The sequence below is a fragment of the Protobothrops mucrosquamatus genome, unplaced genomic scaffold (genome assembly GCF_001527695.2).
Source record: "Protobothrops mucrosquamatus isolate PMUCROS unplaced genomic scaffold, P.Mucros_1.0 scaffold41, whole genome shotgun sequence".
NCBI lineage: Eukaryota > Metazoa > Chordata > Lepidosauria > Squamata > Viperidae > Protobothrops > Protobothrops mucrosquamatus.
Window position 1 is genome coordinate 133,276 of NW_015386423.1, and position 23,467 is coordinate 156,742.

The 23,467-nt window shown below is 48.2% G+C and overlaps 1 protein-coding gene across 1 annotated transcript; it reads left to right on the forward strand.

The window, feature by feature from the left end:
• The first annotated feature begins 1,986 nt into the window (after positions 1-1,986).
• On the forward strand, positions 1,987-14,496 carry ZNF469 (zinc finger protein 469). Its single transcript, XM_029283216.1, has 6 exons — positions 1,987-2,647; positions 2,702-8,443; positions 9,677-10,101; positions 10,441-10,798; positions 10,943-12,852; positions 13,504-14,496. Exons 1-6 carry the CDS (start codon positions 1,987-1,989, stop codon positions 14,494-14,496), a joined length of 10,089 nt encoding a protein of 3,362 aa, XP_029139049.1.
• Positions 14,497-23,467: the final 8,971 nt, after the last annotated feature.

A 23,467-nucleotide genomic window follows, 5' to 3' on the forward strand; every position in this document is an offset into this window, starting at 1 on the left:
CTTGCCTTAGTTCAAAGCAGATTCCTGGGCTCCCTCTGTTTTTATTTTTTTGCTTTTTTAAATTTCTGGGACCTTTTTCCTGTTTACAGTCTGTGCTTATTTCGGCTCTGTTCCCATTTCGGACAGTTTTTGAACTCCAGTGCCTGAATCAGAAGCCAAGCAGTTGTTTGTTTTGGTTCCTTTTGCTCTAATGCAAAGTCTGTGATGTAACCATTGTACATTTCTTGGATACCAACACTTTTTTTTTTAACTATTCCCAAAATGTCTCCTCTTTGCAGCTTGATTAGGCCTAGCTAGCATAAGGGCAGCCCTTGTGGCCTCAGCTGGGGAATCTTGGCCAGGAATATCCTTGCAAATTTAAATTTAATTTCGATTTGAGCAGCCGTGAGTGGGCCAACCATTACCGTTTTCACTGGGGCATAAACCATGAATTGTGGCCAATGCTGACAGTGATAGCATCAGTGCTGGCTAACAGGAAGGAGGAGCCGGGGGTCTTTCTCCGCTGCCAACCCTCACCATCTGGAATTTTATTTGGGCAGGCAAGCGTGAAAAATTTGGAATTTGTATTAAAAAGTACATGAGAAGCAATGAGTCTCAAAGGGGCGCAGAAGATGGTTTGAGGGAGAGCGGAAAATAAAAATAAAGAGCTTCTCTCTGACAATTGCTGGCTTATTTTTAAGAGTTAAATTAATTGCTGGAAAGGAAGATTGGAGAGACACAAACAACTCCCCCCTCGGGGGTGTCTCAGAGAGAAAATTCTTCTCCTCTTCCTTTTTCCTAGGTTCCTTTTCCTGAATGCACCAATTTTCTCAGATGCGGGGACACGACGTGGCCTCCATAGGCAGCCCAGCCTCCCCACTCCTTTCGTGCCCCTCAGTCCCAATTATCCCTGCTTGGGACGGGAAGGCTGTGCAGAGAGTGGTGAGGATGGCTGAGAAGATCTTTGGCTGTTCCCTCCCTCCCATCCAGGACGTGGCACAGAAGCGCTGCTTGAGCAGGATTGCCCTGGTGGGAAGGGGGAGCAGGAGCCATAGAAATACACCCAGTCGGGCTTAGGAAATCAACGCTGGGAGGCAGAGATTTTGCCTGACAATAAGCCTGCAGGCAGAACCCGTCTGTCATCCACCGTGCCAGGAGAAATATCTGGTGGGGCGAAGAGAAGGGCCTGCCACAGCACTCCGCCGGCTCGCCTCAAGGGGCCTCTCTCTTCATCCTGCAGCTCAGCCCCTTTGCTGCTCTTTCAAAGCGCTGGTCTCAGGGTGGCTCTGTTTCACTCTCCTTAGCTAGGACAGGCTGAGCCAGAGTTAACCTAGGCACGGTTCAAGGAATAAACCATAGTTTCCTGGATTTGCACAATAAGCTAAGCTGTGAGTCCTCACTGACTAAGGCTTGCATATTGCCCTGTGTCCAAAGCCATCTGAACAACGGGGGGGGGGGGGAGGAGAGCAGGTTGTGTGAATTTATGAATGAAGGCAAATCTACGTGTCCCAGGATAGTGTTGCAAGATCCAATTTGGGTTGGTCAGCAGGGCCAGAGGTTTAGTCTTAGTCCTCCTCAGGGAAATTCTTCTTCTGGCAGCCCAGACGAATACATCTCTGGTCCCAGTGACCGATCCAGATTGGATCTGGTGTGAATTTAGTTTAAGAGTCTGTAAATCTTTGCCTTAGTTCTTTCTCCAGAAGTCAGTAAGAAAATGGACTTTAAGCTTTGAACAATGCCTGATTATTGTGAATCCAAACTTTCATGGGGCCCAAGTCTCACGTGGACTTTCTGTCTTACAGGTCTCCCGTGGAAGGATGTGATGAGTCCTGCCCGTGTAGCCTCCGCAGAGCCTCTCCTGCAGCCAGGATGGACAGAGGAGCTGTTCAAGAGGCGGCGATGCCTCCCGGCCCCTGGAGAAGAAAAGAGAATCTAAAGGATGGGGAATCTTTGGGCTGAGGAGCTGAAGGAAACAGGCTCTTGCTAAACCTGGTCCTTAATGACATCATGGGAGAAACCCAGCATGCTTATGCCACCCGTGATGTTGAGACTGGTGCCCAGGACAACGTTCTCAGCTTCGAGCCGTTCAGCAAGAAAGATCCGGGTGAAGTTGAAAGCAGGCTGCCCGACAGCTCCAAGTCAGAAGGTCAGAGTGGGAGCCATAATGGGACTGACTTGGTCAGCAACAAGGAGAAGGAGCCTCACAGTCAACGGGAAGCTGTGATCCGCCCCCAGAAAGCAGGCAAAATAGACTTCAAGTCCCTCAGCAACCGCCCCAGATTTCCTGGGGCCGGCCCGTGGGGTGCTGCCAAAGGGAACCCCCTGTCTCCCCCTGGAAGGAGCCGGGCAAGAGATAGGAGCAGCAGGCGGGCAGGGAGGAGCGAGCGGGGCCATCAGCAACTCTACCGGCTCACCATCAGCAATGCCAGGCCCAACCCCACCATTGGTATTGCTTATCCCCAGCAGAAAATCACACCACCCAAAAAGGTTGAAGCTGACCGAGGACCGGTCTTGGGGAGCTACAGGTTCCACGTGCCCAGCCTCCCCGAAAGAGATCTGAAGCTCCCTGAAGAAGAGCTGAGCTTTGCCTGCTGTTTTTCAGAGGCTCCCACCAGCCACATCTCCAGCAACTATACCTCACAAGCCACCACTGCATGTCCAAACCATGGTTCAAAGATACAACCACTGGTTAGTGTTCTTCCTAAAAATCCTGGCACCAAAGGGCAGCTCCCTTACCTGGAGTTCCAAGCGAATGGAAGTAACTTGTGGCCTTCACCAGAGAAAGGCTACCCTGGTGCTAATAATGGACTCCCGAAGCCGAGCCCGCATTGCTTAGGACCTCTGTCCTTCCAGTACCCCTTCTCCCCCTTACCTAGCTCGGCCTCAGATCCATTCCAAGGTGAGGCTGACCCCCAAGACTATGTTGACAACATCTCGTTGGCCACCAGTCAGGCTTCTCATGGTGCTTTTGCCTTCCATTCTTCCTCCCGGGACTGGAAGGAGGAGGTTCTTGGCAACGGCTCCTATGACAATGTGGAGAGCAGGACGTACGGGCTGACTCCTCCCCCTGCTCCATTCCACCTGCCACAGACGCCGGGACACTTGCCGTGCTACAAAGGAAGGAATGGACCTTCCACTGACCACAACGGTGCTATCTCTCCTTCTGGTGCTATTGACCAAGTTCCAAGCACTTTCCAAGAAAACCAAGCTGTTTTCCCACCCAGTTTACATGCCTCGAGTACGCCAAAGGCCGTGGGTAAGAGGCATTCGTCTTTGTCGAAAGACGGCGTAGCTAGTCAAAGGATACTGGATGTAGGCAGCTCTCTACGAAGGAACGGGCTACCAGTTACTCTCCCGCAAGTGCACTTTCAAAACAAGGCTTTCAACGAAGCGTCCAGCTTGGTGCCTTTTGAGAAGAGCCTTTCCAGCAGCGTTCAGGCCCACCCCCGGCTCCTGCAGGCCTGGGAGGGAGGCAAAAAGACTTATTCCCCCATGGAGCCAAGCTCAGCGGGGTGTCCCAGTCCAGAGGGCAGCCAGATCTCCTTTGGGTACCATTCGGGTCTTGGCAAAAAGGCCTGGCAGCATCTGCCTCTCACCTGTGGGGTGCCTGGCCAGAATAGACTCGAGCTGTCCAGAAAGTTGGCCAGCCAGAAGCCTCTTTTCCCCCTCAGCACCTCAGAGTGGGAGGGAAGCAAGAAACTGCCCCAAAGCCCCACCAGCTATCCCAGTAAAGCTCTGGTGGCCGAGGACCTGTCCCCTCAGAGCTGTAGCTCAGCCAGCAGCATCTGTTTCGAAGGTTCAACAGATGTGGAGATGTCCAAGAGCACGACTTTCTTCCTCAGCGTAAGCCCAGCACGGCCTCCCATCCCCTCTCACCACCCACCCAGTCCCAGTTTAGGATTGCCACCATCTACCTTAACTCCATCCCCAAAGGGGTCTCCTCTCCCGTCCCCCACCCCCAACCTCAACAGCAGCTGTTCCTCTCCCTCCCTCACATCCAGCAGCCCTCCAGGCCACAGCTTTGAAGATGAAGCTGCCTTGGCTGCCTCCACCTTCTTCCACCACCAAGGCCACCACCCAAAGGATGGCAGTAAACCCTTCCAGGCCTCAGAGCTGCTGGGGGCCAGCTCAGTCCCCTACCAGATGGCCAGCCCCATCAAGGCCTTTCACCAGGAACTCCTCTATAAAGGTGTCTCCGTGGACAGCCATTTCCCAAAATCCAATGTGGAGGCTTCCAAAAGGTTCCCAGAGGGTTTTGAGAGTGAACTGCCTCCACCACCTTACCCATATTCCTCCTCCCGTCACTTCCTGGCCAGCTCACTGAGCAGCACAAGTCTTGACCAGCTGGATGTTTTCCTGACTTGCAAGCAGTGTGATCAGAACTTCAGCAACCTTTCCTCTTTCTTGGAGCACCGTCAGTTCTGTGGCTCTCACGTGGTCCTCCAGGGTCAGGCCAAGGACTCTTCCCGAGGAGCAGAAGTCAAGAAGCAACATCATGCCTCTCCTGAGTCTGCAAAGCACACCCAGACTAGTCTGGGGGTGCTCCTTCCTCCAGATCCTCATTTGCAACTGCTTGCTTTGAACAAGACTATGGACTTCCTGGTGGACATAGAGGGTAAAGGTGAATCCAGAGATGATCCTCTGAAACTGAACCAGCTCAATGGCTTTCCCGGAAGCTTCTTGCCACTCAACACTTCTGACTTGGAGATCGATGATGCTAAGCTAGACAGTTTGATCACTGAAGCTCTGAATGGACTGGGATACCAGTCGGATAACCCTGAGATTGACAGCAGCTTCATAGATGTGTTTGCTGATGAAGACCTGGTATCTGTGAAGGCCACTAATGCTGGTGGGACACCTTTCAAAGCAAAAGAGAACTTGACTTTAGGGAAGAAAGCCAAACATGTAGGCATGGATGAAAGCGTGAAAATGCTCAACTGCTGTGACAACCATCCTAGTGGGGAGCTGGCCAAAAGTAGAACATCAAAGCAACCTACAGAGAGAGGAACAAACTGGCTTTCAGACTTTGGAGAAGAAAGACATGAAACATTCAAGAGCAGAGAATTGCCTCTAAATAAAGCCCTGGAGCCAACAATATTTGGGGCAGCAGAAGATGACACAAGTGCCCAACAGAAAGCAGGGAAGAAGAACAGCCGTGGTCCTTTGCTGCCTATGAAGCAGGGGAGCCAAACTATGTCAGATTTGAGGCTGACCAAGAACCTTCCCTGTGCTTCTCCAAGAAGTGAACTCAAGCCTGATGGAACTCACAGCTTGGCAGAAAGTACCACGCTGTCCAAGAAAGATGTCAAGAAGAGGAAGCTGCGGAGTGGCAGTTGGAGCAAGGAGCTTATCCATAAAATTGTCCAGCAAAAAAACAAATTCCATAAATTGCACAGCCAGAATAGCAAAGCGGTGTCACTTTCCTTGCTCACCAACCGGTTACTTCCAGAAACAAAGGACAATAAATTTTGTGAGTATGAATACATGTCAGAATCAGATGAAGAGAGGGTGGAATACGCCAAGCGACACTGCAGGAGAAAGCTGGGCTCCAGATTCAGCGGACGGCTCAGAAGCAGTTTGAACAGAAGGAACCAAGGAAGAGGAGGAAGGGAGAAGGGGACGGAGCCAATATGGAGGTATGGTCCCAGAAGAGGACAGGAGGAACCCAAAAGACTTGCAAACAAGGAGCTGGAAAGGACAGATGGTCCTGTAGCAAGAGTGAGGAGGAGAAGCAGTCGGTCCTCCACAAGCAGTTGCCAGAGTCTGAGCATGTCCAGTGAGACCAGCAACAGCCCCCAGAGCACTGAGAGGGGGGATTCAGACACTGAAAAAGAAACTGAACAGAGGAAACAGTTCCTGCAAATTTCCAGATGTGTTGGACCACTTAATGTTCCTGAGAATGAAACCATAAGAAGAAGCCACAGTATAGGCTCCGACTTTCCTGGAACGCCAAGTACGGTTGACCCACCTCAAACTCAGCCAGTAGATAACCAGAAATTTCAGACAGACAATCCAAGCATTCCCCAGGACACTGCCCTGAATCAAGATGAAGGTGTGCTACAGAGCAGAGAAAAGCCACATCACCCTGAGGCCACAGCTGGAAAAGGTCCCACCGTGGTTCTTTCTCCTGAAGGTTCTGACCAGTACCATGGAGCCTTCTGTTGTGACATTGAAAAGCCAAGGATGATGCCAAAAGATGCAGATGGGGCAGGAGGCCATCACTGCCCCCGATACGCTGCTAATAAAGGAGGGATCTTGAAAAACCCAGTGGAAGAACTCACTGGTTCTCCTTCTGTAGGCAAACACAGCATTCCCAATGAAAAGAGCACCAGCTATGAACAAGTGGACCTCAAGGACCTGAAGAACCAGCAGGAACTCATTATGCCAATCAGCTGCTTCAGTGACAATCCTGGGAGCAGAGAGATCCCTGGGAAAGGTGTCAACACATTTCTGGATGCTGCCAATGCATTTTATGACTGCAAAGAATTATCCCACAGCTACGAGACACCAAGTCTGTTCTTGGGGCCTGCAGCCATGGAACCTTCCCCTAACGAAAATGCGTACTTGTGTCAGGGAGACTTTGATGTGCCCTCGTTCAAAGAGAAGCATGATGGCATCCTGGCCTGTGAATCAGATAATGCCCAAAGTAAGGTCCCCTCACCGCTTAATTTTGATTCATCGTCAGTATTTTTAGAATTCCCTATAGCTGAGTTTGATGCCAACTTATATGACAGTGTGGCTTCAAGCAAGAATAATTACATCCCCTTTGAGTGTGCCAATCATCAGCTTAGCAAGATAATCCCCTTTGACCAGCAATATTCGTCTTTTCTGCCAGAAAAGGACTGGACTCTGATGGAGGATGTGTCTCCCATTTTGACAGAAGATACGCCCCAAATTCCTAGACTGTCTGTTGAAAAACCAACAGCAAAGAGGCACTCCAGTGAAATCAACCTGTTGTCTCTATCCAACCAGCTTTCTGATTATAATGTGCCTTTCATGAGTGGTCTATCAGAGGATGAGTTGGAGATTAAAAGGTTGGTCACTGAGCTTGAAAGCCAGTTGCAAGCCAACAAACTTACTCTGCAGGCATCTGAGGAAGACCAGGCTTCAGTAAATCACATCAGCATGGAAGCAAAAGAATCAACTTGTGAGCTTTTGTCTTTAAGACTGAACCAGGAACAAGATGGCAAAGGATTATTTCTACTGGAGGCTGAGTATGAGAATGCAAAGCTTCTTTCCACAGAGCCATTCAGCTGTGAAAATATAGCAAATGAGAAAACACCCCTTCCAGCTTTGGACACCAAGTATGGAAGTCCCAACGACCCTTGGCCATGTGCAGGGTCATTCAGCCTGTTACGGTCAGCCCCAGATTTGATTCTAGTTGGTCCTTTTAGCCCCCAAGGGCACCAAGACAAAATTGCTGAAAATCTGAAGGATATTGAAATCTCTGCTGAAGCTGACTTTGGGGAAATAAAAAATGCATCTACTAGAATCCTGCCAGATTCATGCCTTGAAGAGGTATCAAGCAGCTCCAGAGCTCCAGACTATCCTGAAGAGGTTATACAAAGTCCTGATTCAATCTTTCCCCGGTCTCTGGAGGACAGTGATTTAAATTCACATGAGAATTTGCCACTGAGACCAGATGTGTTCCCAAAGCTACTCTCAGAGGAGAAAACATGTGATAGCCCCACTGAGTTAGAATCCTATGGCCATGAATTTCCACAGTTAGATCCGGAATTTGACTTGCAAGACACTCTAGAATCAGATGAAAATTTGTCTTCTAGTGCACAAAACAAAAATCCAGAAACTCATCCACCCGACAAACTAGAAACTACAACTCTCTTCCAGAATAATGAAGATGAGCATCTAGGTAATAATGAGGAGACTGGAAGTCAAACAGTTTGCCAGACTTTAATGCTAGATGCCAAAGCTGACATTGGAGACAACCCACATTTTGATACGTTGACTTTTTCCAAGGAGGTGGATGGAGAAGTTGTGTTCAAGTCCACCACCCAAGAGAAAGCAGGTAACCCTCTGCAGCAGCTGCAGTTGTTTGTGGCCAGGACAGTTAAAAACAATGAGGAAGAGTTGGTGAGTTCATCACTCCCAGCTCAGCATCCTGTAGCTCACCTGCCCTCATGTCAGAGCCTTCCTCCAGAGCCAGAAGAGGAGCTTATGGACCAACAGCAAAATGAAGAAGTCGCCAGTGGCCCCATGTTGGGGAACAAGAGAGAGACTCTGTTAAAAAAGACTGAGAAACTAGCTGAGTTTCCAAACAAACTGCTTTCAGAGCCAGAGAAAGAGACAGAGCATTTTGATGAATGGGCCTCAGATGTCTCCAAAGACTCAGCCCCATTGAATCCAGCACAATGCACTAATGTTGTCCAGCAGCAGCACTTAAAGGTTGAATGTCTGGAAGTGAACGGTGGTGCTACGCAAGCAGATGATATCTCCCTGGAGTCCGGTGACCTCTCTCCACTCAGCAACTCAGAAGTAGCCTCGGTGCTAAGGGGGGGAAGAACGCAGCAGAGTCAAATTACAGGACTGGCAGGAGGGGATCAAGAAGAGAAGACCTTGGCATTTAGAGACTGCAGAGAATCCCCCTTAAGCCCTTGGTCATCCGAGAAGAAAACGCCACAAGGTGCTTTATCAGCCATGCTCCAAGTACATGTTGGCTCTTGCACTTCTTGGAACTCTGGGGACGAAGAGTTGGGGGCTGCCAAAGTCCACCAGGTGGGAGAGAGTGAAGATCAGCTGCAACATCTGCAACTTAACATGTCCTTGACTCCTATCTATTCCCCTGAAAATCAAACTGAGGATGCTCATCTCCTGCAGGGAAATGACTTCTCTTCAGCAAATAGCTCAGGTTCAACAGAAGGTCATGAATCGGAGAAGCAAATCAACTACTACGCAGAAGCCTCTCAGGCTGGACTTTCTCTGGATGTTGGCTTTGCTGATCAGAAAAAGGTGCTAAAAACAAGAAATACTATAGGCTCTGACTTTGGAGGGATTCAGTCTGAAGAGAGCACCAGTCAAATCACTGCAGCAAGTCAGCAAGTTGCCTTCCTTGCGTGTGGCTTCCCCTCCATTGCAGAGAAGAATGAAGTTCCTAAGCAGAGCCCACCTGGAGAGAAGGGATGTACAGAAACCCTTCCATTCTTCCCCTCCTGTGATGCCATTTCTCATCTGTCCCCAGAGATGCCTGGTGCCCTGGTTGAAGACCTCAACCATGACCTGCTGGAACCTCAGAAGAAGGTCCCTCTGGGTTACTCCTCATCTCTCTGCTCCAGCAAAGCAGCGTCTTCTACTGCTAAAACAAACAGATCTTTAAAGTTGCAAATGATTGACTGCAAATCTCCCAGAAAGCTTCCTCTGAAAAGCAAGAAACACTCTGAAGAGCTCTCGAAGCATCAACCCAATGAAGACAATGGCATATTTTCTGTGAGGGGTGAACCCAGCAGTCCTCAGGCAGTATCCATGCATGATATCTTGCTCAACCAGCTTCCATCAGGAACTGATTCTGTTGAGCTCAGAGGTAGAGTCTGTAATGAAAATGTGTCATCAACATCAAATCTCCACGGGGCAAAGGACATCAAAGGAGGCCTCCCGGAAGAAAGTAAAGATCCATGTCAATCGGGATATTTCCAGAAAGATGTTGATGTTCAAGTGGTGCCAGTTGTCCTTTTGACTAAAACAGCTGGTGACACTAGTCAGATTCCACCAAGGGGATCCCTAAGTGACCCACAGGATCTAGAAACTAGAAGCAATTTGGAGAATGAAGACTCTGCATTGAATGAGAATGTGAAAAAATCATCTGACTGCATGGAAGAATCCATTCCTGAAGACCAAATCTTAAGAAATGATCCTAAGGCTGGACAATCAAAAGCAAGGAAGAGGAAAGGGTTGCAGTTCACTTGCGATATTTGCTCCACTTCTTTTAGATCCAAAACTGGGTTGATGAGACACAAAGCTGTGAAACATCAGAAGAAGGATAGTGTTGCGTTGCCTGATGACAATTCAGCTCCCTTGGAAAAAGCATTAAAGACAAGCAAAGTGTTCCCCAAGAAAAGCATAAAGCCCTTCACCCAAGAGAAATCTAGTAACTCAGAGCTTTCCAAAACTGTAGGCCGGTCTTTTTCTAAAACCTCTGGAAGGCAAAAGAAGGAACCAAAGGCACAGAGCCAAGAAGGTATTAGCAAGGAACCCAATGGCCCAAATGCGATTTCATTGGACATCGCTCATGAATTCCAAACGATAGATGAAAGGCAACCCATCAGCTCACAAGCAGAGAAATCAGATGGGTCCGAAATCCAGTCTAGAAAAAACACAAGTACAGAAAAACTGATCAGATTGGTCAATATCAAAAGATCAAGGAGTTGCACAAGGCGAAAAACCAAGGAAAAACCGAGGCAAACAAAAATGACGTCTGACAAAAATGAGATTGCCGTCTCTTATCTTCAGGAGTCTGAGGTCCCTCCAGTTCATTGTAACACCACTGGCATCACTAATGACCACAGTCTGACCACCGTCACAGAAGAACCTGGGGATGGGCCAGAAGAGCAGATCCAGGTGTGTTTGCCATTGCTGCCTCAGCAGTCCTTGACCAACGAATTGGAAAACACTGTTGAGAAAATGCCTTCAGCTCAAAGGACAGCTGGACCACCCCTTCCTCAGAATGCGGGGGGCCATAGAGAGGAAGGGGAAGAGCTGGGACAAGAGGAGCATAGCCAGGAGAGATGGCCAAGTGGATCTGTGAAAGGAGGTGAGGATGAACTGAACCAGAAGCCATCAAAGAAGGGTTTCTCAGAAGAGATGAACGGTACAAGTCAAAATAGCCCATTGCTATACCTCACGAGCCCCAATACGTTTTCACCATCCTGTCCTCCTGGAACTGCTTCTGAAACAGGTTCTCCTAAACCCACATCTGAGAAAGCATCGGACGCTCTTTGTTCTGCGACTCCAGAGCCCTGGAAGAGGGAAGAGCTGCAGCCACAGAATGGGGAGTCTGCTGTTGATCCTGCAGTCAAACCAGATCTGCCGAGCTTGTTTGATGATGACTCCACATTTTCACAACTTTTCCCCAGAAATGATGAGTTTGCCCGTAGAAAATGCACACGTGTATATGGGAAGCGCTCCAAAAAGCCTAAAGCTGTTTCAGAGATAATTGCAAAACCAGAAGGCACACCAGATCCTTTTACGATCCGCATGGCTTCTGATCTTGGTGAAAACAGCTCCTTCTGTGTTACCCGGGAAGATCCTTGTGAATATGACACGATCTCCGTTGATGATGCTTTGATGCTCAACATGTGTCATGGGAGTAAAGCAATGAGCGGTGATGTTAATTCCAGACCTACCAAAGAGACAGCCCAGCAACTGGATACGGGGCAAAAGGAAGAAGTTAAAGATTTGAAAAACAGCAGTGTCTTTCTGTGCAAAGAGAGTCCAACTGGGTCTCTTCCATGCTTTAAAAGCTGGAATAACCTGGAGAAAGCAACAGAAAATAATTCTTCTGAGGGGCCATTGCATAACTCATCCGTGCAGCTTCCTTATGGGCATTCAGGAGCAGAAGACAACCCAGAACTTCCTGACCTGAAAGAAAAGTCCTACAGCACTAAGGAAAAAACATTATCTGCGTTCCCTACCATTGACATGGAGATGTTGAACATGAAATTTGAGACGAGTGATGTCTGTTTCTGCACCACTGGAGAAGATCAACTGAGTCCCACAAAGCATGACGAAGGTACCTTAGGTTTCAAGCGAACTTCACTGTTGCAAGCCAAGCCTGTAAAACGTAAGCTAGAAGAAGGGAAGACGGGGAAAACCCGTAATGATTTAAATCTCAAGAATAAAGACAAGCAGTATAAATGCAAAGTCTGTTTCCAGTGGTTCCTGACTTTAGGGGAACTGGACTTTCACAAGCTCAGTCATAATCCCTCCCCTCCACCAACATGCTACATGTGTGTCCAGAGGAAATTCAGCTCAAGGGAACAGCTGAGGGACCACTTAAAGGAGAAACACGCCAAGAACAAGGCTGGCCTCTGGGCCTGTGGGATGTGCCTGAAGGAAATCTCTGATGTCTGGATGTACAATGAACACTTGCGAGAACACGCCACTCAGTTTGCCCGCAAAGGCCAGGCTCAGAAGTCGGTCTTGGGCCTTGCTTTCAGTGAAGAGGATGCTGCTGTCACTCATTTCCTCAACTCCATCATTTGCAGAAAACCCAGCAAGATTTCCAAGCAGGCTGAAGGAGGGAACGGAGCACCTGCTGGCAGCGAGATCAAAGGTCCCAAAGAGTTTTCAGGACAAGAGACAGTGGTCCAGAAAGACTTGCCGGAGATCCCCTTCAGAATCCGGCCACCCACAGCCTCCCTCAAAGTCCCAGCTGTTCCATCTCCTGACCCAGCTCCCAAGGTCGAAGGGGCCCAGAAGTCGGTGCCCATTCATCCTGAGTGCAAAGACCCCTCTCGAGATTGCCATCACTGTGGGAAGCAGTTCCCCAAGCCCTTCAAACTCCAGCGACATCTCGTGGTCCATAGCCTGCAGAAGATCTTCTTGTGCCACAAGTGTCCCATGTTCTATCAGGAGACCAAGGAGCTCCGGAGCCACCTTAGCCAAGAGCATGAAATAGCTGAAGAAGCCGACATCAAGCACACCACTCTGTATGCCTGTGAGCTTTGTGCAGATGTTATGCATGTCATCAAGAAGTCTTTCATATGCAGCACTTGCAACTACACCTTCTCCAAAAAGGAACAGTACGATAGACACATGGAGAAGCACCTGGTGGGCAGCAGCAAGACCTTCCGTTTCCGAGGTGTGATGCGGCCAGGGCCCTTTGCAAAGTATGGGGAGGAGGGCATCAAAGAGGAGACCCGTGTAAGAGCAGAAGCTCCAGCAGTCAAAAAGAAGAAGGTGTCCCACCACCACAACTCTCCTGAACTAGCTTTGCCTGTGCACTTGGATGGAGCCCAAGGATCTCAAGAAGGTAGCCAGTCTCTGCTATCTGCTGTTGAGGCTCTGTCCACAGCCACTAGCTTGGCCGTGCCCCCTTCAGCTCAGCCCCCTAAGGAAACAGAAGGCCTAAAAAGGGATTTCTCCAGTCCCCTGGCTGAAAGGGGGACATCTCCCCTTCACTACCTACTCCCATCCCTTCCTATTGAGCCCCAAGATGACCCAGGCAGCCCAGAACACATTACTGCACTTTCTCCAGAAACATGGGCACATGCAGAGAGCCCTGGGGACAACCCAACTCTTTTCTTAAACTCACCCAATGCACTTAGCAGTGATCTTGCCAGTGTATCACCCAAGAAAACAACTGCTGCCCACGAAAAGCTGTCCCTGGCTTATCTCTCTGAGAAGCACAACAATGAACACAACATTCCAGAAAAGACAATAGTTAGCAGAAGGGTCGAACACGATATAGGGACTTGGGAGAGCCCATATTTAGAAGATCTTGCCAGCAAGGTGCCCAGGTTTTCTCCTGGAAATCTGGGGTCTTCAGAATGTAAGTGGTCTCCTGAAATACAGTGGAACAGCAATCCTGATCTGAATGGAACAGCTCCTCAAGAGGCTGTGAACAAGTTACATTTGCCAGAAACCAGTTTCCCTGAGTTACCTCTCAAGGACAAGACGTCATTGTCTACCCTAAACCGGTCTGCCAAGGAGGTTCCTTCCAAGAAGGTCATAGGTGGTCAGGCCAATGCTGAGGACACCCCTGGCATCCACTGCTCCCTAGATGGTGCAGAAGAGGTTCAGATGTGCCCACTCTTGAGAGACAAAGCTTTCCCAGAAATGGACACCACTGCTCACCCCAAAGACACCAGCTCCAGTGTTGGCGCGAAAGAGACAGAACTCAGTTTGGTCCGGCCGGTGAGTGGCCATCTGCAAGGCGAAGGGGCGAGTGCTCAGTCAAAGAACCACCATTCCGAGCTGAACAAGTTCCCAGAAAGACCGGCTGCGAATCGGCTGGCCAATCCTCACCCCAAAAAACCAAAGGAACACAACAAGTCCTCCCATCGGGGAAGCCCGGCCTCTCGAGAGAACATTGAAGGAGATGGCAGCAAAAAACGGAAAGGCCGGGTCCAAGATTCTGTGAAGGGTGACAGCGTCAAAAAGGCTGACTGGCCCACTACTGAGGCATTGGCCTTTTCCCCTCGACGGAGGGGCACCCATGCCAACAAACAGGCCCCTAAACTCAAGGGGTCTGTGACGGACGGCCAGGTTAGAAAGTTGGGGCTTGACCAAGGCTTCCAGAAGAAGGTGGAGATGGGCCAAGCCAATGGAGAGTTGAGGCGCAAGAAGGAGATTTTGGGGAGCAAAGCCCTCTACCCCCTCTTAACCAAAGACCCCTCAGCCTCCCTGCCCAGCTCTCTGAACCGCCGCAGAGCTGTCCAAGGTGCTAAAGTCCCCACTTCCCACAGTTATAGGACAGCTGAGTCCCAAACTCACCTCCTAAACCAACTATTTGGGCAGAAATTAACTAGCTTTAAAATTCCTTTAAGAAGAGATACTTCTGAGTAATTTATGAGTGACTTATGGTGATCCTTCGCTGCTTTCATGGGGCTGGGGGGCGGGGGGGGACAGAAATTATCAAAGCATTACATTCATTTGTGTAGCTCTGTTTCTCAGTCTTGCTTAAATGAACTTGCACTGCAGACTCTCAAATAGTTTTTGCTTTGTGTCTTACTAATCTACTTTAATTCACCTGATTTATCATGCAAAGGCTAGAACTTTGATGTTGCCGATGGTTCGTTCTCGCGGACTAAAAAACGGTAATCGCTTTGGGCAGAGCGAAGTGTCAAGAGAAAATGTTTTATGGCAGAAGTACTGAGGTTGTAAGGGTGCCTTGCAAATCCTGGGCCCTCTTTCTGTCGGTGTCTCTCTTATCTTTGGATAAAGAATTTGAAGACGTGAACTTCATACCAGAGACGCCTTATTCATGAGGTGCAGCACACTGTAGAAAGCATTGGTATCCCCCCCTCCCTCCCTCCCTCTCTTGGAGGCTTTGCACAAATAATCCTGAGTGATTTCATTTAATTGGGAACCAGCCTCAGACAAGATACTTTGAAAAATCATTATAAAATAAGCAGGCCACAATTTTGACAGACAGCCCTTCCCAAGAACGTTGTGTTGAGGGTGAATTTGTTCATTCCAGAGACTCTGAAATTGCTCGCCTCTCTTAGACCACTGTGTAGATGTTGCTGAAATGTTGTTGTTGTTGTTGTTTTAAAAAAAAGAGTAAGGGGTGTGGGCCCTTTAACCTAGCTAAACTGCACCTTGAAGATGTATGACAGAGTTGAATATTTTTTAAAAAAATATTGTTTTAATATTTTCCAGTGAGAAAACTGTGCCAAGACCACTCCTACTCCACATAGTAAGGCTTTCTTTGGGGAAAAAAAGAGAGAGGTTTTTTTTAGAAAAGCAACCCCCCCCCAAACCTAGTAGTTTTTAAAGGCTTTCTGTATCAAGGTAGTTGCTAAACCTGGTATGGCTTTACACTATACAGTTAAGTGGTGCTATTTTTTATCGTAATGTGAATTCTAACAGGAACACACACAAGCATACACACACGCACACAAACACACAAGTTAAAAGAGGAACGGAGGCCTTTATAAACTGACACGCGGGGGAGTGTGGTTGCGAACATTGCCCTGCAGTGCTCACAACTCTGCAGTGTGTTTTATAAAGGTTTAAATCCTGAGGTTTAGTTCTCAGGGTAGTTTTGGAGGGTCTGGGTCAGTGTTTCTTGATATTGGATCACTTTATGAGGTATGGACTTCAACTCCCAGAATTCCCCAGCCAGCATAGCTGGCTGGGGAATTCTGGGAATTGAAGTCCATACCTCATAAAGTTGACAAAGTCAAGAAACAATGGTCTGGGCTGTTTTTGGAACCTCGGTGGGGGAGAAAGAGCAGAACAGTGCACTGACGCAATTTGGGGTTCTCCCCCAGAATACTCTGCATATGTCTTGCAGACTAAATAATGTTTGCTTTTAAGGTCTTTTTTTTTAAGGAATTAAATGACTTTATCTTGTTAATATCTACCTTTACAGTTCACTGTTTTTTAAAAAGTTATACATTTGGGTGCAATGCATTATGTTAAAAAAAAGTTTTTATTTTGATATTTGTGAGAAAGCAGAGGAAAGTGATCATTTGGACTGTTTTTATAATGTTGGTTGGGTGCCCTTTGGACCTTTCTTTTAATATTGTCAAATAAAATAAGGGATGCGCATACAAGACGGTACTGTAAAACGGGGCTGAGATTTATGCTCTCAAATATAGTCCAATATTTTCCCAGAAATTTGTTGGTCTGTGACGTTTTTCTTTTTTTTAAGTATTTTTTTTCTCCTATAAGGAGATTTTACATAGATGTGGGGGAAAAAACACCACAGAGTAAAGAGAGTAAAAGAGTAAAAAAAGGGAAGAAAATATAAAGGAGTAAAAGGAAAAATGAAAGATAACAAAACAAGTAAATGAAAATATCTTTAAAAAGTGACTTCTGATCTCTTTCACAGTTACCACTTCTCGTATTGCATAGCATGGTTCCCTTCTTCCCATGAACAAACCTTTTAAATCAATACATTCCCAAATCACGTTCATTTTTGTTCATTTTCAGCAAAAAAAATCCATTTGGTTTGCAGTTCTTTTGGGAATGAGAACCGTCGTCTCCTCCAGGCTGCTTCCCTGCTGAAGGTCTTTCAGTGGAGGCTTTTAAGGCTGTGTGCTCAGCAGTGAGCTTCCCTTGTGAACAGGCTTGTTTTAAGGAAAAGGCTTGTCCACTTGTGGAACTCATTGCTACAGGATGTTGCAGCAGCACAACCAAGTAGTAAAAGAGGTGTTCAAAGCCAGTCTGTACCTGGGGCTGCCTGGCTTTTCAGAGGCAATTGAGAATTCTGATAAGCATCCATAAATCTAGAAAGAAAAACACCAAGAAGCAAATCTCAGCCAGTCCTTTGTGTCTCTGACCAGGCAAATTCATAATCAGTTAACAATTTGGAGCTAATGGGTTGGGACTTGCTCCAGAAGTTCCAGTTTTTCCTTTTGGCTGCTGCTGAACCAGATAATAATAATAATAATAATAATAATAATAATAATAATAATAATAATAATAATAATAATAATAATAATAATAATAATAATAATAATAATAATAATAATATGCTTTCTTCAAGCATGGGGTTCGCCTTGAGAGCCCAACCTGTTGCAAAATGAGGTGCCTGCCTGGGAAGAAAAAAACCCCCTCTGCAAATAGAGGTAGTCTTCAACTTACGACAGTTCATTTAGTGGCTGTTCAAAGTTATAATGGCACTGGAAAAAGGGACATACGACCGTTTTTCACAGTTACAACCTTTGCAGCAACCCCAGAATCATGAGATCAAAATTCAGATGCTTGGCACCTGGTTCATCTTTATGACAGTGATCCCCTTTTGTGATCTTCTGGCAAGCAAATCCATGGGGAAACCAGTTTCACTTAACAACCGGGTGACTAATTTATCAACTGCATGATTCGCTTAACAACGGTGACAAGAAAGGTCATAAAATGGGGCAAAACTCAAAATTTTAGGCTCCATTGTGGTCATAAGTTGAGGACTACCTGTATGAGCCACGAGGTCTTCCTTGCCCGGGGTGCCACTCTCTGGTTGGCTCCTTCATAACCCTAACCCTCTTTTTTGGCATCCACCTGGCTGGCACACAGGACCACCCTGCAGCCTTTGGGGATGCGGGCCGTTTTTTAAAACTCCGGCCATTGGCTCCCGGGCAAAGACCAAGACTTCCTGGGCCATCCTGGTCCTCTCTTTATGCCCTCGAGGTGACCTCTGCAGGCACATTCCCCAAGACTGGGAGTTGGCAAAGGCAAGTCACGGCAATAGGATCCCTTTCATTGCGACTGCCATTGAAACGTTTAAGCGCTGTCAGGAAGAGATAGCTCCTCGCTCTGGGCTCGGATCCGGCCACTTGGGGCTTGTAACGAAAACGGCAGGCTTAATTTGATTAATTGATAGAATTGTTTTCCAAACCGTCCCTTTGTTTATGGTGGCTGAAAGTGCTCACCGCCCTGTCTTTCTGCAGAGTGTTGCAAAGCAGAGATAAAGCAGTCCGAAAATAATTAGGATGGCTTAATTTAGGGAAGGGAGGGAGGGGAGAAAGAACTGGAAAGATGGCAAGGAAATGAAAAGGGGCTCCTATTTTTTGGGCAGTGGAATTGAAAAAGTTGGACCCCCCCCCAAACAGCTCCCCCCTTGCTAAATTGCAGCGCAGATGCAAAGCGAAGGAAGGTGTGTGCCCGATTCTTCCAGCTTTCTCTGGCACTAAGTGGTTTGGAAAGGAGGGCTTAGCAAGACTGTTTCTCAGCAGCCAGTGAGACAGGAAGGCGGATGGGTCTCCTGTTCCTCCTCTTATCTGATTGCGTGCTTGTAACACCAGGAGGAAGGATCTGCCCTGCCTGCAAACCCTCTTCCATGGTCTCCACTTATGGAGCCCTGAGTAGAGTTACTCGTCCGCAAGGAAAAGGCACGGGGGATTCACACAACATGCATCACGGGTCATGCAAAAAGAAAGGGTCGTTGTGTTGTGTGAACACCCTAACTCATACAACAGGTCCAGGCCACTACCCAGGATGGAGCAGGATTTAGTCTCCAACAACTCTGTATCTTTAAGGAGCTAAAATTATTCTCCCTAATAGTTGGGTTGTGCCTTCTGAAAAAAAATAAATAAAAGAGAGGTCCATCAAGTTAGGCATGCTCTAGGAACTTTTCCTCTGTGGCCTTTTGAGTTTTCTGCAGCCACATGTAGTAGGAGTGAAAGAGTAGAAGTGGACAGAGAGCCAGCTGGATACTCTTTGTAATAGGGCCAAGCACTATCAGTCCACAACAGTGATTGCCAACAAGTGTTGGATGAAGAGAGAAGAGGGGTTTTACTCCCTTCCCTTCCCCTGGTACGCTGGGACCCAGTTGAGTTAGTCCACAATTCTGAGTAATTAAAAGTACCTGGTGAAGTTGCCACCAGATGGGGCTGGGAGACTGGCCATGGACTGAAATGCTTTTGAAAGGAGATTGAACCCAGAGGGGGTTCCAAGATTCTGCGTGCTTAGTGCCTTTGATAACTCCTTCCTCCACAAACAACGGACCTCTCTGGAATGCCAGCAGCCGGGAACCTCCAACGGACCAGGGCTTCACGGATGGCTCTGGTGTTCTGGAGACCTAGAACAGGGTCTCCAAACTTGGCGACTTGAAGACTCGTGGACCAGTGAGGAGTTCTGGAGTTAACATCCACAAGTCTTAAAGTTGCCTAATTTAGAAACCCCTGACTTAAAACAGGACTAGTTGAGCCCTTTACCAACTCTAATCTGAAGGCTCTTTTGATCTCCTGGTGAACTTAAGACCAGGTGAAGGGAGGCTCTGATTATTATTCTGCAATTTAAGTTCTTGCTAAGGGGTTCCTTTGCAAGTAAAACAGAAATGCTTTTCTGAATGCGTAAGGTATGCGTCTCTGTTGAATCCAGGCCTAGCTGTTCCGTTCTGCACAAGTCGGTGTCACTTTTTCTCCCCCTCCATTACTAGGATAGGTTTGATTCCATTGACATGGATTTGGGGCAGCTGAGATCCCCTTTCCAGACTGGCCAATCCTTATCCAGGGTTGCTTATTCCTCCTTCCCCCACCCTGCCTCAAGGTCTGTCTTGTTGCATCTGATACATGATAGGGAGATTTCCAAGACCTCTTGTGATTGCAAGTAATCGGTCTAGACCTCAGCTCTTGCTTGGGGAAAGAAAAAGTCCAGTGCATCAGTCAGAACCAGCTCCCTAAAGCCCTCAGGTTTGCTGAGCTCCACTTACAGTTGAGTGCTTGAGATGGATTTGACACTCAGAAAACAGCAGGATGCCAGCACTGTAATTCCAGGGAGGAAGCAAAGCAGGACGACTAAAAATCAAATGCAGATTAATTTCAGCTTTTCTCTGCATAAGCATTGGCTACAGGGGGCGAGATGGGTAAGGGGAATCAGGAGATAACCTGGATCGCCAGCTAAACTTTCCTAGTAACTGAAAAAATGCTGGTTTTCAAATCTGCCAGGCTCTTCACAATGGCTCAGTTAAACAGTCAGGTGCCTAAACTCGGATGAATGGTTTGCCAAATGCATCTGTAACAGGAGACATCTCATTTGTGGCTTGGTCTCTTAACCCTCGTTATATTCTAATGTGTACATCCTCTTTCCTGTATGTACCCATCTGTACATACAGAGGAGAGAGTGATGCATTTGTAATGTTGGGACTCCCAGAAAATCTGGAGAGGCGCCTTGGAAGAAACCAAACCAGGAAGGGTTCTCTGAGGTCTCCAACTGAGAAATAGCCTGCCCAGCCCATGGAGAGGGGCCAGGCCCACCTCGCATGGTGCCCTCATCCTCGTACATGTTGCAGTGATCAGAAGAGGTTGAGTTGTTCTCAACCGTTGCATCCTAAAGTCTTCCACTTCCATGGGAAAAGGGTCATCGTTCTCCAGGGTGTCATGTCAGGACAGAGACCCAAAGAGGCCATTTAGGCTACCCAACAGGTGAGGCAGGGAAAAGAGACAGCCACATCTTTCTGGGGGGGTTCAGTGAAGTGGGCGCCAGCCACTTGCCAAGGCTGTGGGTCTCGGCACTTTCAGGAGGAGGCCCAGCCAGCAGAGGGCAGACTTGCTCTCTCCATCCCTTTCCATTCATTTCTCCCTTTTTGGAAGCAACTCATCCAATGCCATCGTAGTATTGATGAAGCCTGCCCTTTCACCCCATTTATTGGTCGATCCTTTTTGTTCCCATTTTTGTTCCTTCACGCAGTGTGCCCTTCCTGCCTTTCCCCCCCTCCATCCAACAGACGAGCAAGATTTGCGCAAGGACTAAACAATTACGTTCCTCCTAAGCAGTTCCAGGGCCGTTTGTTCCCCAACGTATTTTGGGATGTCTTTTTCAGGAAGCCGAAAGGCAACTCATTCTTCCCTGCCTTTGTCTGCAATAACCCTGGCCTCTTTGTGCAGTGCACCACCAGGGACAGATTGGTTTGGCCTGATCTGTTTTTAACAAAACCAGTGCTGGCTTCTAGTTATAACTTGGTTTCTAGATGTTCGCAATCTAGTTTTTGATTATTATCTTTTCCAGCATTTTCCCAGATATTGATGGTTGTTAAGAGGCACCTGGCCTCTTTGTGCAGTGCACCACCTTAGGCACACCAAGAGTGTCTCTGACCATGTGAAGGCTGCATCTTCCTCTGCTGTCTACACCACAACATGCCTGTTCTTGAACAAGCCCCCTCTTCCCTTACCTCATGCTGGCTGGGGAATTCTGGGAGTTGAAGTCCACAGCTCTTCAAGTGGCCAAGGTTGAGAAACATTGTTCTGGAGCACAGAAGCCATGCCAGGAAGTTGGGATGGAGGTGGGGTGTGTATCAGCTGACCACTTCCAACCCTGGCCTGACCATTGCTGTCAGTTGGGTTTGGCCAATGTTCAGCCATTTTCTCCCTTCTTTCTTTCTTTGCCTTAGGATAGTCCCCTGCTCCGCCAATCTGCTCTTCCCCTTCCTTGCCCTCCTCAGCTCCTCCCAGCCACCTTTCTGGATCCTTCTTAATATCGTCCCTGATTAATTGGCACTAATACAAATGTACACAGTTCCATAAAAATATGCCGTTTTGCACACAATGGGGATGGCGATGGCTTGTGTATTATCTCTTCTCTACAGGCATGTAATTCAGTCTGCGGGAAAACATTCTATTTATTGGAGTGCAATATGAATCTCTCTACAGACACAGTCAAGCAGGACCACGCACTCTGATGCATTGGCATTCTCTCTCATATAGAAATGGGAGGGAACATCAGTTGTGTGAGTGGTGATGGGATGGTGGCTAGGGGAAAGGACTTATTTTTCTGGTCAAGGCATAGTTTTCTTCTTGTGGTAGTTGTGTATATGGGAAGATCTGGCTCATGAAGTTCTCTTGAGAAATCTCTAACTGTAGAGAAGTTAGAAAGGAAGAGCTTGACATCAGCCAGGTAGACTCGGCTACCATGGTGATAAGGACACCATCAGAAGACCTGAAGGACCAGGTTGGGTATCTATCCTCCCGGAGGTCTGCCTACATGGCTCAATCAGAACAGAGCTAGAAGGAACCTTAGAGGTCTTCTAGTCCAGCCCCCAGCTCAAGCAGGAGACCCTATCCAATCTGAGACAAGTGGCTGTTGAGTTTCTTCTTAAAAATGGTTTGTCAGCCAGTTACAAATCCATCTGGTGGTGATGTTGTCTATCCCACATTTTTCTAGCTTATAGAAGTAGTAGGTTGTGGTCTACTTTGTTGAATGCCTTTACTGAAATCTAAGTATATTATGTCCATTGCATTTTGCTGGTCTGTTTAGTCACTTTGTCAAAGAATGAAATCAGATTGGTTTGGCCTGATCTGTTTTTAACAAAACCAGTGCTGGCTTCTAGTTATAACTTGGTTTCTAGATGTTCGCAATCTAGTTTTTTATTATTATCTTTTCCAGCATTTTCCCAGATATTGATGGTTGTTAAGAGTCAACACGGACTTAATGGCACATGATCAATCAGTCAGTCTCTGGGCAGGCAAGCCATGCATTTGCCCGAAGAAATCCATAATCCTGAAGAAGTAGCTATGGGCTTGGTGGTGGTCTCTGAGTTTGCGTCTTTCCTGCAATTGTTCCCAGGAGGGAAAGAATAGAATAGAGCTGGAAGGGACCTTGGAGGTCTTCTAGTCCAGCCCCCTGCTCAAGCAGGAGACCCTATACCATTCCAGACAAGTGACTGTCCAGTCTCTTCTTAAAGACCTCCAGTGATGGAGCGTCCAAGCAAGCTGTTCCACTGGTTGATTGTCCTCACTGTCAGGAAGTTTCTCCTTAATTCCAGGTTGCTGCTCTCTTTGGCCAGCTTCCGACCATTGTTTCTCGTCCTGCCCTCTGGTGCCTTGGAGAATAGTTGACCCCCCTCTTTTTTGTGGCAGCCCCTCAAATGAAAGATCAGCGAGCATCAGGAAAGCACACATCTCCCCCCCCCAGTCCCTCTCTGCCCCAAAACCCTCCATCCAAGCTCCGAGCACCCTATTTTGCTCAATCCTAGTTTAACAAGCCAGGCGCGCCAGCTGCCACCCATCCCCAGGCGGAGACTTTCTCCAGGCGTTCAGGGTGTCAATCACCGTCCGCCCCGCCCCGCGCGCCGTCGGCCCCGCCCCTCCACTCCTCCTTTCTTCCCCCGGGCCGCCCTATCCGGTGGGCGTGTCCGGCCCGCCCGCGGCCGCCCTATGAACTGGGAGCTGCCTGGCCGTAGCCACGCCCCCCGCCAGCGTTCGCCGCGCCAGCTGCCGCCCGGGCTCCATTGAGAAAAAGCGCGCGCGCGCAGAGGGCAGGTCTGGCGGCGGCGGCGGCGGCGGCGGGAGGAGGGGGCGGAGGAGGAAGAGGAGGCGGAGGAGGAAGAGGCGGAGAGCAGCCCGAGCAGGGAAGCCGGCGGCCGGTGCCGGGTCGC

What these genes read in the sequence shown, in the direction of transcription:
- ZNF469 (XM_029283216.1), top strand. Translation starts at nt 1,987, where the DNA reads ATGGGAGAAACCCAGCATGCTTATGCCACCCGTGATGTTGAGACTGGT. An exon ending in TGATATCTCCCTGGAGTCCG is followed by an intron (nt 8,444 to 9,676) that starts GTGACCTCTCTC and finishes TGACTAAAACAG; the next exon opens with CTGGTGACACTAGTCAGATT. An exon ending in GCATCAAAGAGGAGACCCGT is followed by an intron (nt 12,853 to 13,503) that starts GTAAGAGCAGAA and finishes CCTGAAATACAG; the next exon opens with TGGAACAGCAATCCTGATCT.